Source organism: Mytilus edulis, chromosome 7, assembly GCF_963676685.1.
Source record: "Mytilus edulis chromosome 7, xbMytEdul2.2, whole genome shotgun sequence".
Classification (NCBI taxonomy): domain Eukaryota; kingdom Metazoa; phylum Mollusca; class Bivalvia; order Mytilida; family Mytilidae; genus Mytilus; species Mytilus edulis.
The window spans coordinates 23,238,755-23,253,565 of NC_092350.1; the positions used below are offsets into that span (position 1 = coordinate 23,238,755).

A 14,811-nucleotide genomic window follows, 5' to 3' on the forward strand; every position below is an offset into this window, starting at 1 on the left:
ACATTAATACTTCTACGTTAAAAAAGACCAATACTTTGTTTAAAAGAGGAGCGAAAGATAGCAGAGGGACATTTAAACTCAAAGATCGAAAATAAACTGACAACGCCATGGCTTAAATGGAAAAAGACAAAGAGACACATAATAGTACACAAGACACAATATAGAAAACTAAGATTAAGCAACACGATACCCACCAAAACTGGGGGTGATCTCAGGTGCTCCGGAAGGGTAAGCATGTTGCATCTGTGTTGCTCATGTATTACAAACCTGTTAAAAAGTCTACTTCGGTAGGTCACATTCATGAATAGGGAACGAATTGTAGTTAGGAAAATATCCGATATCATATGTAAAACGGATAACCATAAGGAGGTGACTATTGAAACAGCCCAAGTTAGGGTTATATTTTGAAATGAATTGCGGATGCTGATATATACAAGGTCAATCGCTAGATTGTAGACTGACAGATGAAATTTATCATATAATAGAAAGTATTAGGGGACAATTTGTTGTACAACCATAACATCACTTTGACCAGAGAAACTATGAAATAAAGTCTTTCCAATACAAATGTTCTTAATCATCGATCTGATTTGTTGATAAAATTTGATTACATGTAGCTGTGTAGACTTAATATTCAATTTTACTTCGTTAACGGTTTGGAAATCCATCTGTTTGTATCCAATTGATACTGATTGGTCTTATTTTGATGAAACTCAACTGGTTTACATTTAATTTAGATTTTCAGCTGTGTTATGCTGTCAAAGAGGAAAATCCTTTATCTTTTGATGCCCCTGAACTCTAATTTGAATTTTATTCAGCCTGTTTTTTGCCTCTATACTTGATGTACTTGAACTTCTGCTTCTTCAAATTAGGTCGGTTTCTATTCTGTTAATATTTTACACACATTAATATAACATATGATCAAACCTTTGTTTCAAACGATCTAAATATGCCACAGCTATATTTAATATCATTAGATATATAATTAGCGATATTAATCATATTGAACCATATCTGAGAACCATATGCGCATTTCAGAAATTAATGTCTGCCTTGATAAGTGTGGCCAAATATTTCAAAGTCTAATACCTAATACCTGATACAAATATTAAAGGGCTGATAAAACCAAAATAGCGAAAAATAAAAATAAATTCGGACAAACATGGCGCGTACAAAACTTTTTTTTTAAATTGAGACATCACTATCTGTGATAAGATGTAAAGTTGAAAGTTGACAAAATCGTTAGGAATACTGAAACACACGTCTAGTAACTAGTAGATCAAATTTGACATCCATTGGAAGATTTGAGTAAAACACAAAATGAGTTCAGATATTGCAAAGTTTGCTGTTTTACCCAATGGAACAAAATATTCAGTGATTGGATTAGGAACCCATAATGTAACGGTAAATATATCTGCGTCGACAATTGTTTATACAATAAACAGTACTACTTTAAGTGTTAAGTTCAAATAATTCTATTTATAGATTTCTATTATCAGTTAGAATGGTTAGCTTTGATATCAATAGTTATGTAATACCGTCACTCAGTATCTCTTAGTGAAGATACGAAACAGGTATAACATGCATTTGATAATTCACTGAATACTTTTTGCAAATGAATAGTTATATAAGTTATACATTTTTTTAAATATAATTTTCGTCGAGCATTCGACTTTAGCCGAAAAAGCGAGACATATAGCGATGCAACATTTCGTCGTCTGCGTCGTCGCCGTCGGTGGCGTCCACAAATATTCACTCTGTGGTTAAAGATTTTTGAAATTTTAATAACTTTCTTAAACTACCCTCGACTTCTACCAAAGTTGGACAGAAGCTTGTTTATAATCATAAGATAGTATCTAGAAGTAAATTTTGAGAAAAAAAATCCGATTTTTTTCGTATTTTACTTATAATTGGACTTATTTTTTGCCAGGAACCATTATATTCACTCTGTGGTTAAAATTTTCAAAATGTTGATAATTTTCTTAAACTATCTTGGATTTGTACCAAACATAGACAGAAGCTTAATGATCAAGACTAGAAGCTAAAAGGAAATTTTGTCAAAATTTTGTACCTGATTTTCCTTATTTTATTTATAAATGAAATCATTTTATAGTTAACATTACACATAGTATGCAGATAAAGTTTTTAAAACATTTATTAGATTCATAAAGTGTCCTGGATTTATACCAAACTTGGACAGAAACTTCTTAAATATAAAAAGAGAGTATCGAAAGGAAAAGTTTTACTTATTTTTTTGTACAGCAAAAGTAGGCGAAACACTGGGTTCCGCGGAACCCTTACGAATTTTGAAGGTTCATCATAACAAATGAACAAATGAGGCCGTATTTTCACCTCAAAACCTATTTTGTACAGACTTACCTGTTTAGTTATGAAAGATTTAAGGCATGGCAACCACTAGATATAAAAAAGTTCAATGCATTTTGTGTTTCAGAAAGATAGAATCATTTCTGAATTTTGATGGGCATTTTTTTCTGTTTTCTGCAAAAGATGTAAAAATAAACTAAGTTGGATAAATATTTGAGATGCTCCCTCGCAGGTAACAACTGTATTGTATTGTATTGATTGTCCTTGACTGGCATGGACAATAGAAGGCCAACAGATTGCTACACAACAAAAGTTGAGTTAAAGGTAGTAACTGAGTTGACAGTAAATGTAATTTAGGTGTGTGGTATGGTCTTTTAAGTACCAAACGTGACCTACTTCCGAATATGACTGTTATGCTGAATATGAATTCGCATTGCTACAAGACGTTTCACGGTATTTGTTTATCCAACTTTCATATATTAAGTTATGATGTTGTAATAATGATTCAGATCGAATATTATTAAATGCCTTATCCATGTAGTTGTAATTCTATTAATTTTTTTTTCTATTTTTTATGCAAATGTAAAGAAAATTAATCACCCAGTTCATTTATGAGATTTCAGTTTAAAGCAACTATATGTACACGATTTATTTGTTTTACAGTTTGATTTAGAAGAAGATATATCGACATAGCTAGATAATACAATTAATTATCTAGTTACTAACACAACTCTTTATTTATATTTTTGTAATTGTTATAACAGGAAAATGGCCATTGCGGTGTTGTGTCTTTGTTGTGTCGTAGTTCTCTTATATTTGATAAGTTTCCCTCAGTTTTAGTTTGTAACCCGGATTTGTGTTTTTATCTATCGATTAATGAATTTTGAACAGCGGTATACTACTGTTGCCTTTATTTAAAGAATTCATCGAATAACATAATTACAAACTTAGTTTTGATTTATATCAAATTTTTTGAAATTTACTTTTGTGACGTTGATACAGTCGTGTGACGGACAGTTCATGGTTCTTTTTGTGCTGTTTTTGTGTGGTGTCCTAGTTTATTTTACGTGTTCGTTTTTATTCTGTCGTAAGCATGTCAAAATGTACAATTTACCTTAAAATGAATATTGTATTGTTTATTTGTGTATTTCTCTGTTCTGAATGTTCTTGCAGTTGTACTGTACTCCTGACATGTAATTTTGTCATTATAGTGTTATATGTCACATTAGTATAAAAGCGAGAGGTTTGGCTAGTCACAAAACCAGGTTCAACCACCATTTGTATTTTTAAATCTCCTGTTCAAAGTCTGGAAATTGGAATTATTATCTTATAGTTCGTGTGTGTGCGTGTTGCATTGTCAGTATTTTGTTGTTGCTATTCAGTGTTTCTGTTGTTTCGTTGTTTTCCTTTTACAGTTAATGTGTTTCCCTCTCTTTAAATTTGTAACCCGGATTTGTTTTGACTCAATCGATTTATGACTTTGAACAGTTTCATACTACTGTTGCCTTTATTTTTTTTCAAATTTTTACAACAATTGCAGGAATACAAAAATATTCCAATCAAAATAAAAAAAAAGATTTTATCTTCATGAAACACAAAATTCTCTTTATTTTATACATCTAGTTGATGCCAGGTCTTTTTACTTTTTAAACTCCAAAGGTTAATGTTTAGTAGTTTTATTTGTCCATTTGTTATGATGAACCTTAAGATACGTGCTCACAAGAAACTGAAATATACCGTTATATATTTGTTTTAACTTTTAATCAGGGTGGACCTGGTTCAGTTAGGGATGCAGTGAAGTATGCCATAGATATAGGATACAGAAGTGTTGATTGTGCCCATGCATATTTAAACGAGAAGGAAGTAGGAGATGGTATACAGGCTAAGTTAGATGACGGTACAATCAAAGATAAAAAAGAAATCTTTATCACGACTAAGGTAGGAAGCTTGCCACAATTTTTAAAGATAGTTTGCTGCTACCTAGCCATGGCATTGTCAATTTTATAACGAGTGTTTAATGTCGCCTTTTCATCTTTCGTCTCTTTTTAGTTTAACATTTTAGTTTTAGAATAGAAAATAAAACGCTGTGATGACCTCTGTGAGCATGATTTCCAGGTTGGGAAAATCCAATACATTTAAATCAATTATACATCGTCTCTATATTAATTTGGAATACTCTGCACTATTACGACTGGTCTATTACGATAACATGCACTGCAAAGGCTTATTCATTGAAGTCACAGGTTAAAACCCATTTTAACTTAATGGTTTGCATAACAAAAACTATAAGGACAAACTCATCTTAGAAAACAAGATAAGGAAAAGATGCAATTAATTATCGACAAAAATACTACAGTGTTATTTTGTAAAAGTTTTAAACAATTCGATCATTAATTTATTGATGTATCAAAAAGATACTTCATATGCAGTATAGATTATATAAGTCATAAATAATACATTTCCCCAAAACTCTAACCAAACTTTCGGGTACTTTGATCTTTTAAGACGGTCATGATACATTTTAATATAGAATGGCAATTGAGTGTTAAAAGAATGAGTTTACTGAAACTTGCGAATTATTTGAATTTTGTAATTTCTGACAAAACCAAAATATATAAATTGTTTAATTGGAAATGTTAACTTTAATTTCATAACTTTACTCTGGATGTTTAATCAAAATAAGTCAATAAAATATCAACAACTTTTCAGCTTTGGGATACACATCATAATCCACGACATATTAAGGAAAATTTCCAGAAATCATTGGATAATCTCAAAGTAAATTGTGTTCAGCTGCTGGTGATTCATTGGCCCATTTCACTTAAGGTAAGTACTTATGCTGAAATTCTTCAATGTAACCACGCCTCATTCTGTATATATGCGTCTGTTCCAAGTCAGGAGCATGTAGTCGACTTCACAAAAAAAAACATAGGACCAAGATTGATCATGAGTATACTGGATTGTTCCTACCTTACGATCAATCTTAGTGGTAAGTATTTTAGTGAAATCGACTCCAGTTATTCAGTAGTTGTCGTTTATTGCTATGTCACATATTTGTTTTCTTCATTTTTTGCACACAAATTAGACCGTTAATGTAAGTGTTCTTGTTTGAATCCTTTTACATCTTTTTTTATATTTTTAAACACATTTTAGTTCCAAACAGTTTCCATTGATAAAGGAAAGAGGTTTATGGTTCGATACAAAGTGACTATATATAGTTTAAATTTCATCGACTTTCATCACAATAATATCTTGCATGTGCATATGTGTGACTGTGTGTTTATACATTATTTTAGGTGACTTCTGATTTTGTTGGCCGTATAGCGGTCAGGTTATGCGTTTATATTGCGTTCGTATATTAGTTCAAGTCTTTTGATTTCTCCATTTCTTTAGAAAAGTATGTTATTACACCACACGTCATCTAGCTAATCTGTTCGTGGATTTTTTTCAAATGAAAATATTTTGATATCTTCAATGAGCATTTTGAATTCGTGGCCTGCTGAAGCAGGCATATGGGTGTGGGATTTTCTCGCTGTGTTGAAGAGTAATGGTGACCTTGTGCTGCAGCTACTCTTCGGTCGTGTTGTTGTCTCTTAGACACTTTCCCCATTTTCCTTCTCTATTTTATGACCAAATTACTTTACTATGGTTGGATATAATGAGAGGAACTTTTGTTTGGTACAATTCAAATTTATTGGAATTATTCTTATCCTTTTTCATTCATTAAACCATAAAATCAAACCAAATTTGTTCATGTACGGCAGAAATTTATTCAAATGATAGATCAATAACTTTTTTTTTCATTGTAGGACGGAGATGATTTATTTCCCAAAGATAAGAATGGACAGTATATGTTTGAGAACCACGACATAGTAGACACATGGAAGGTATAGTTCACTGTGCTTTTATTTCTAAGACACTCAGACATAACGATGTTGATTTAGGAATAAAAATCTGATAATTTATTATAGTTATGATTTATAATTTACCATGTCATAGAAATATCTTTCTCTTCTAAAATCAAAGAAACTGCTGTCATGTAACATAACATAAACAATCCGATATATTTATCATGGAAACATCTTCATCTTTTTGTAACAAAAAACCTGTTTTTTTACAGGATAAAAAAAGTTGAAATATTTATAGCCCATTTTCTCTTGATAAGAAGAACATTTTATAAATCTTTTTGAATCTTTTGCGATGAATCGATATGCAGATTCACTTAGTAATTATTTTATTTCTATAACTAACGGTTATAGCTATATGCTTTTCGTAAACGTAAATATAAAAAAGAAGATGTGGTATGATTGTGGTATGTAAGTATATATTTTAAATTAATTTATATTTTATACGATTTCGTTTATAGTACATATGCATGCATCTACGATTTTTTTTTCTATTTTTATACAATTCTTAATCGATATATCATTTTTATCTTTGAACTTATGCACTTACAGGGTATGGAAAAATTAGTTGATGCTGGCATGGCAGAGAATATAGGATTGTCTAACTTTAACAAGTCACAGATAGAACGTATATTACAAAATGCCCGGATAAAGCCATGTAATCTTCAGGTGAAATTCAATTTAGTATTTTTCATTGAAAATATACACAAAAATTGAGAACGGAAAAGGGGAATATGTCAGAGAGACAACAATTCGAATAAAGACCCGAAAAAAACCCAACCCAAGGCAACCAATGAGTCCACACCATTTAGATAAAGAAAGGCAACAGTAGTATACCGCTGTTAGAAATTCATAAATCGATTGAGAAAATCCGAGTAACAAACTAAAACTGAGAGAAACGCATCCAATATAAGAGGAGAACTACGACACAACAGAAACACAACATTAAAATGTAAAGCATTTCGCACCAAAAGGTAGACTTCAGTTGCCCTCAAAACAAAAGACATTTACTAGTTCAACGAAAAAAGACGTCACACTAATTCTGAAACATATAAATGAACTAGAATTAAAAAACAACAAACAAGACTAACAAAAGGCTAGATGATCCTGATTTGGGACGGGTGCAAATGCAGATTTAGGGTTATTACTGAACTGCCTATAAATAAGAATTTTGATTATGTCGAAATATAGAAGATTAAATCAGTAAAGGTTTTTTTTGCAAGGAATAAAAATTTACAGTACAAAAGTTGTTGCATAATATTGTGTGTCATATCTTAATATAAGAATTTTGTTTGTAGGTGGAAATACATCCTTATTTCTCAAACCGAAAGCTTGTGGATTTCTGCTTGTCAAAAGGCATAACAGTTACGGCTTATGCACCTTTGGCGAATCCAGATAGTCCTTTGTAAGTAAAATGGTTCATGCGTACTGTTTTCCATGATATCATCATAGAACTTCAATTAGTGATAGACCGGCGATATAGAAATACATTATCTCTGCTTTCAAATATCTGCTAGTAGATTTGCTGATTGAAAGAACAATTTTTGTTTAATATTGACATTGAACTTTTATTCATTCGTTTAAGAACTTATAAAGTCAATGTGTTGTTGCATGAAATATTAACCACACAAACACGCGCATTTTAATTTTGTGCGGGTCATACTTGATTGAATAACATTGTGACCTTAAGTGAGGGTCATACATGAAAAGTCACATTATGACGTTTCAACTTTTATAACCCAGACCCTATTTAGAGTTAAAAAAATTGGCAGAACGTTAATAGTTAAAAGTTTATATTTATAATAGACGAACAGGAAAAGAACCAAGTATATTTGACGAACCTTTTCTTAAGGATATTGCTCAGAAGAAAGGCAAAACCATAGCGCAGGTAAAATTAATTAAGATTCAGGGCGAAAAGAATTATTTAAACAAAAATGCAATATAAGCTAAGAGGATTAAGACAGTATACCAATATTATATAAAAAAAGATTTTAGTACTGTCATTTATAAAGGCTGATTCGTGATGTTAAACACAGCAATGGTATCACAGTTAAGGAATGTTATATGTACACACATAAATCTATTTTGATATTTGGAATATGAACGTTATTTTACAGTAAATTACCCAAAACAATTATATAACATTTTTAAAGAACAAATAATGTACTATGAAATTCCTACCTTCATCTGATATCTTCTTTGCCAGTAATTCGAAGGATTATAAATATAATACGTTTGAGAAGATCTTATGTGAATAAACTCATCACTATCATTGATACCGTGATATTAATTGTGTATGCCAGCCGCGAGTTTCTTCGACAACAGACTCAGCAGTTATGTTTGAATACAAAAAGTTAAAAAGTAGCTAAAATAACATGCATATCATGTTTGTGCAATATGAATATGAGTCCTTCTTTGTACCAGCCATAATGGGCTAGCTCACAAAGTGATAATAATTTAAATGAAGACATGGCATCCATACCTACCCGGACACATTATCCTGACGGACCCCACTGTATAAATAAGAAGATGTGGTATAAATGTCAATGAGACAACTCTCCATTGAAGTCAAAATGTGTAAAAAATAAAACAAGTACAGGTTAAAGTGCGCCTTTAAACATGGAGCATTAGCTCACACCTAACAGAAAGCTATAAAGGGCCACATAATGACCAGTGTAAAAGTATGCAAACAGGAAAACCAACGGTAAAATATATAACAAATAAGACGCGAGAAACGCGCATGGACCACATAACAAACGACAAGCACTAAACTACAGGCTTCGGATATGTGCATACAAATGTAGCGGGTTTAAACGTTTTAATATGTCACCTGAACCTGAGACAGTATTGTAACATTAACAGTATGCTTTACTCTGAAATATCAGAGTTACGTGCTAAGTGGAGAGATTCGAACCCTTAGTCACCCGAGCTTCCATGTGTGATTTTAATAGTTAAGGTTGACGAGTATGTTCGATTTCAAATAATGATCTAAAAATAAACAGATCCAATATTAATTGCAGATTTTTTGTAGGTAGTTTTGAGATTCATATTACAGCGTAAAATCATTGTGATTCCAAAATCAGTTACTCCGTCTAGAATCAAGGAGAATTTTGATGTGAGTAGATAATGTAAGATCAAAATGTTTAAGATTGAAGATATGGAATACAACGGATATGTTGAATTGTCATGAAACAATTTTTGTGTCTAAATCCTTCGTATAAAAATCATAGACAATTGCTCACACATTTATTTTGCATTTAAAAATTAAGTTCTGTAATCGTATAACCATTTTTATAGGTAAAAACAAAGTTAACTACAGTTTAGCTCACGAATCGAATTTCAAATACGTGTTTAATTCCAAAATTCCAAAATGTTTTATTTACTATGTCAGATATTTTTTATGACCAAAGCATCTTTATAGAAATCTGTTTTTCTTAAATCAGATAAGATTTTTTTTATGGAAAATGTCTATATATTTTACTGAGTTCACAGTATTTTGTATTCACTTATCGAGCTCAGTTATCACAGGAATCAGAACATATATTGGACAGATGTATTTTCTTTTTAAAAATGCACTTCAATGATCAATTTGCAATTCAAAATAATTTTATCCTCACGAACAAGACAGCAGAAACCTATCGATATTTATTTTACTTCTTATCATACTTACAGAAAAAAATGATAATATTAGAGTTATATTCCTCAGGTGTTCAGTTTTTCGTTGTCACCAGACGAGATGGAACAGATATGGACATTAGATAAACATCCACGAATATTTATAGAGAAGTGGTAAGGTTCAATATTTATTTTTATCATGAATAAAGGCAACAGTAATATACCGCTGTTCGAAATCGATAAATCGATTGAGAGGAAACAAATTCGGGTTTCAAACTAAAACCGAGTGAAACACATGAACTAAAATGGAAAAACAACGAACCAACAGAAACATTGAAGTGCAACAAAAAACAAACGGCAATGCAACACACACAAAAATGAACTATAAGATAATAACCGCCATTTTCCTGACATGGTACAGGACATTTTAAGAAAAATGGTGGGGTGAATCGAGTTTTGTGGCTTTAATGGCAATGTTAAATATAACACTAAAATAACAACATAACATGACAGGAATACAGTACAAAATATTGTATTTTTCATTTTTTTTTAACATTATCTTCCTAAATTCAGATATTTATTGATATCTTTTGATGAGAGATACAAATACATTTATCATATAAAACAATATGAAATGATAAGTATTTTTGATCATCTGATCATTTGTCCCCTGTATTTAATTAGTTGTACATAGTCATCGACAAGTCCTCTTTACTATCAGAATAAGGGTTTTAAGCATTCTTCCAAATTCCAAAGAATTCCGTTTGAAATGATCCTTTTAATATCTTTAAGCAAAATAAGTCATGTGTTTCTATTATTTATATTTGCATATACTTAAACACTAACTGTTCATATTCTATTGCAGGGCAAGTGGGCATCAAGAGTATCCATTCCATGCAGAATTCTAAGGAACTTTTGTTTCTTTTACTACTTATTCTAACAGGAATAACAATACAATTGTATTTTCATTCTATTATTTTATTCCTTTCTATATCTGTATCAATAATAAAAAAAAAATTAAGTTGGACAAAGACAGTTTAAAAAGTAAAACCTTTTAAACTGTCTTTGTCCAACTTCATTTTTTTTCATTTCTTTTTTTTACATTTTGGACATAGAATTGAGAATGGAAATGGGGAATGTGTAAAAGAGACAACAACCCAACCTTAGAACAGACAACAGCAGAAGGTCACCAATAGGTTTTCAATGCAGCGAGAAACTCCCGCACCCGGAGGCGTCCTTCATTTATATTCTGGACATAAAATTGAGAATGGAAATTGGGAATGTGTAAAAGAGACAACAACCCGACCTTAGAACAGACAACAGCAGAAGGTCACCAATAGGTCTTCAATTCAGCGAGAAATTCCACACCCGCAGGCGTCCTTCAGCTGGCCCCTAAACAAATATATATACTAGTTCAATGAGAATGGACGTCATGCATGCTGATTTTACAGTTCAATAATTCATACGACAAATACGACAAATAGTTGTTTCATAAGGCAACCGCTAATAGATTACCTTAGCTATAATCGACAAAACCTTTCATTAATATGCTCTTTATCTTCGTACTTTATGTGTTTAAAAAACACTTAAATTCAAGCGTGACTGATAAGTTTTTTGTCGACGAAACATACGAAATGATGTGTTCTCGATATTACCTATTTTTTTATAAGTACGGGACCTTGTCCCTGATGAATTTGTCTTTGTATCAATCTTTTGTAAACGACTATGTAATCACACGAAAACAAAGACACAACATTTCTGTGTCCTGTACTTTCGCAGGCATTCACTTAGTTACATCGATGTTTTGGAAAAACTGAATATTATTTACATATTTTAGAGAATGAAAGGGAGAAAAAATTAAGAACAGAGAAAAATGTCGAAAGATGAGATAAAGGTGAGCTAACGAAAATTGGATAAAGAAAATGTGCTGAACATTAAAAAAGAGAATTGAGTAATTGGCAAACAAAAGAAGAATTATGTCTTATTAATTCAAATAAATGAGACCCTAAACACCCAACAAGACCCTCATTTTGTCAATGCCAAAGGTGGTGCCACTTATAAATTAGCAAGTGATACCAATTGCAATGTGAACGACACGTGTTTCTGAAATATTCATTTAACTTTAATTAGAGACAGTCGAGCCTTAAATGTTTCGAAAGCAACATATATAAACCGTTTATCACTTAAACATGTGATCTTTGAAATCAACATGTGTGGGGACATTTTTGGCATTTGGTGTTAAGATTGTTCAAGCTTGCACTATTTAAAATTTATTTCATGCTGCTAATTAGCTATTGCACGATGTCAGAGAAAGCTTAATATAAATACCTGTCCGTTTCTGATAAAACCAAAAAATCTATTTATCACGATTTCACATTAATATCTTTAAATTTTCTTCTTAAGTTATTTCATCAAAGCGAACTTACTTAGTATTCTTAACAAATCATTCACAGCTCATGCGTTTGTCCTTTTTTTACAATAGTGACATCTCTTATTCACAGATATTGCATGGGATATTCAGATCAAATAAGATATAACTTATTTACGATGTTCTTGATATTTTTCATATTTGTTCGATCAAAATTGTTAATCCATCTTAAATGATGTATTCTCTTCATTACTTATTTTCCGAAGATTTGACCTATTTTGTCTTTATTCCATTATATGATAGACATCAACACGCATATTCAGGATCTATTAATTTATAAACTGTTGAAAGATTTCATATGGACATCCTTGATGACAAACATTGTCAAATGTAACTGATAGAATATATGAATAATGGAAGACAAAGCAGTAAGCTGTTTCGAGGAATACTAATTGCACACATATTTATCAACATAACTCAGATTAAGTTGTAACTGATGGAGAAAGGGATTCTAAGCGAAGTCCGAGAGTACCACCATTCTTGGACAAGAATAATTGACTGTTATGTAGTTCCTATAGCTGCCGTAATAGTGATTATAACAAGCGTTTTTGTTATTGTTATTTATTGCAAGGAATACAGGACGTCGAAAAACAGAATCAGAAAAGTTGCCAGTCTTATTTATTCTGCTATCGGATTATCTAACATAGCGGCTATTTTTCCCAAAGCGATCATCCATACATATGCATTCACGTATGGAAACGTTAAAATGTTCGTTCCACTTAATCTCTGTAGATCTTGGTATTTTGTGCAGGAATTTACAAAAGTGCCTCATTGTGCTTCCATTTTGTTTGTCACACTTTTATCGTTACAACGATACCAGATCATAAAACATCCTTTTGTTGGATCTCAGAAATGGACTGTCAGTAAAACAATAAGCAAAATAATCATTGTGTTGATAGTTTCAACATTAGTATCGATTATTTCTTTCATTGGATCTGAACTAGTACCATATCATGTTGAATTGAAAGAGAATACAACGGCTAGCAATAGTAGTTTCATTACGTGTCATGCACATTTTGCTAGTTGGTTAGGCAGTTTCGGGATGGAAGTTGCCATTTTTATTATGATTTTGAAATTCGCTACCATTATTTTGCCATCTTGTTTAATTATACTGTACTGTGATATTTCTCTAATTATATATCTAAAGATGATTACAAGAATTCACCATGTCATGACGCATACTTCCAAAACAGTGATCCACCATGTTGTGAAAGACAGCTTTAAATCTGTTCCAAATAAACACGACCAACAGGAAGATCATCCTCAAATTCTACTCATACTCATTTTGTCGTTAGTAGTGTTCATTGTGGAGATTCCTTACACTGTATTTATGTTTTTCCAGATCTATTATTGGACTCTACCTTCGCATGAGTCTTTTACGTTTTTTAGAATTGGTCCGGTAAGAAATACAATTGATTTATCAGTAGTGCTTAGTTACCCAGCACTTTTCCTTGCATCTTGTATTACAAGTAAAAGATTTCGATTTATGTTTCGAAAATTGTTTAAATGTACAAAATGTTGTTTGAGAAATGTTCAAAATTAAAAATTACCTTGTAATAGATAGACATGTAGATATTCACATTATAAATGTTTGTACAAATGTGGATAAAGTAAATGATATTGGTTCAAATAAAGGCAACCGTTGTATACCGCTGATCAAAATTCATAAATCGATTCCGACAAAACAAATCCGGGTTACAAACTAAAACTAAGGGAAACACATCAAATATAATAGGAGAACAACGACACATAAGAAACACTAAAATACAACACACAAATAAACTATAAGATAATAACTGTAATATGCAAACACTTATTGTTTATTATTATGTATTGATTAATTAAAATTTTGAAATAAAGAATATATCTACACCATTCCAATCTCTGAATCCTGGCTCAACTTTAGTCTTTTTTAGGGTTGATTCATTTTACAACATTAAATTTTAAAAATTCAAATATTTTGCCGCGGACATTGGTTGTGGAAATGCTCATCTACTGAATTTGAATTGGTACCATTTATGTTATCTGGTCGACTTTTAGTCCTCGAGTGTACCGCCAACCCAGTAGAAAGTACTTCAGAACTGCCGTGAAAATATGGATGTTGTTTGATTAAAATTTACTGATATTAAATGTTAGAAATCATTTAAAATTAAGGAATATATATGTCTCATGCAAACCTCTGAACCCTCGTAAGACTATGGATATACTTATATATAAAAAAGTGGTATGATTGCCAATGAGACAACTCTCCACAAGAGACCAACATGACACAGAAAATAATAACTATAGGTTTGATTCATTGTACAACCTTTGTTTATGGATATTCAATTTGTTTTTGCCTAGAGTATCATTGAAAAGACATTAGTAGTCGAAATGTGCGCATCTTGTGCAATATCAAACTATATTACCGTTTATGGTATTTATAGTTCATACCTGTCTTAGTTGAATGTTAGTCCCATATGATATCACTAATCCAGTAGCCAGTAATTCGGAACTGTCGTGAAAATACGGATATTTTATGGTTATGAATTGCTGTTA

General features: G+C 31.4%; 1 protein-coding gene across 1 annotated transcript; it reads left to right on the plus strand.

The window, feature by feature from the left end:
- The first annotated feature begins 1,241 nt into the window (after positions 1–1,241).
- On the plus strand, positions 1,242–10,876 carry LOC139482817 (aldo-keto reductase family 1 member B1-like). Its single transcript, XM_071266864.1, has 10 exons — positions 1,242–1,404; positions 4,093–4,263; positions 5,035–5,151; positions 6,135–6,212; positions 6,783–6,899; positions 7,529–7,635; positions 8,037–8,118; positions 9,262–9,345; positions 9,937–10,019; positions 10,711–10,876. Exons 1-10 carry the CDS (start codon positions 1,321–1,323, stop codon positions 10,751–10,753), a joined length of 966 nt encoding a protein of 321 aa, XP_071122965.1. The 5' UTR covers positions 1,242–1,320; the 3' UTR covers positions 10,754–10,876.
- Positions 10,877–14,811: the final 3,935 nt, after the last annotated feature.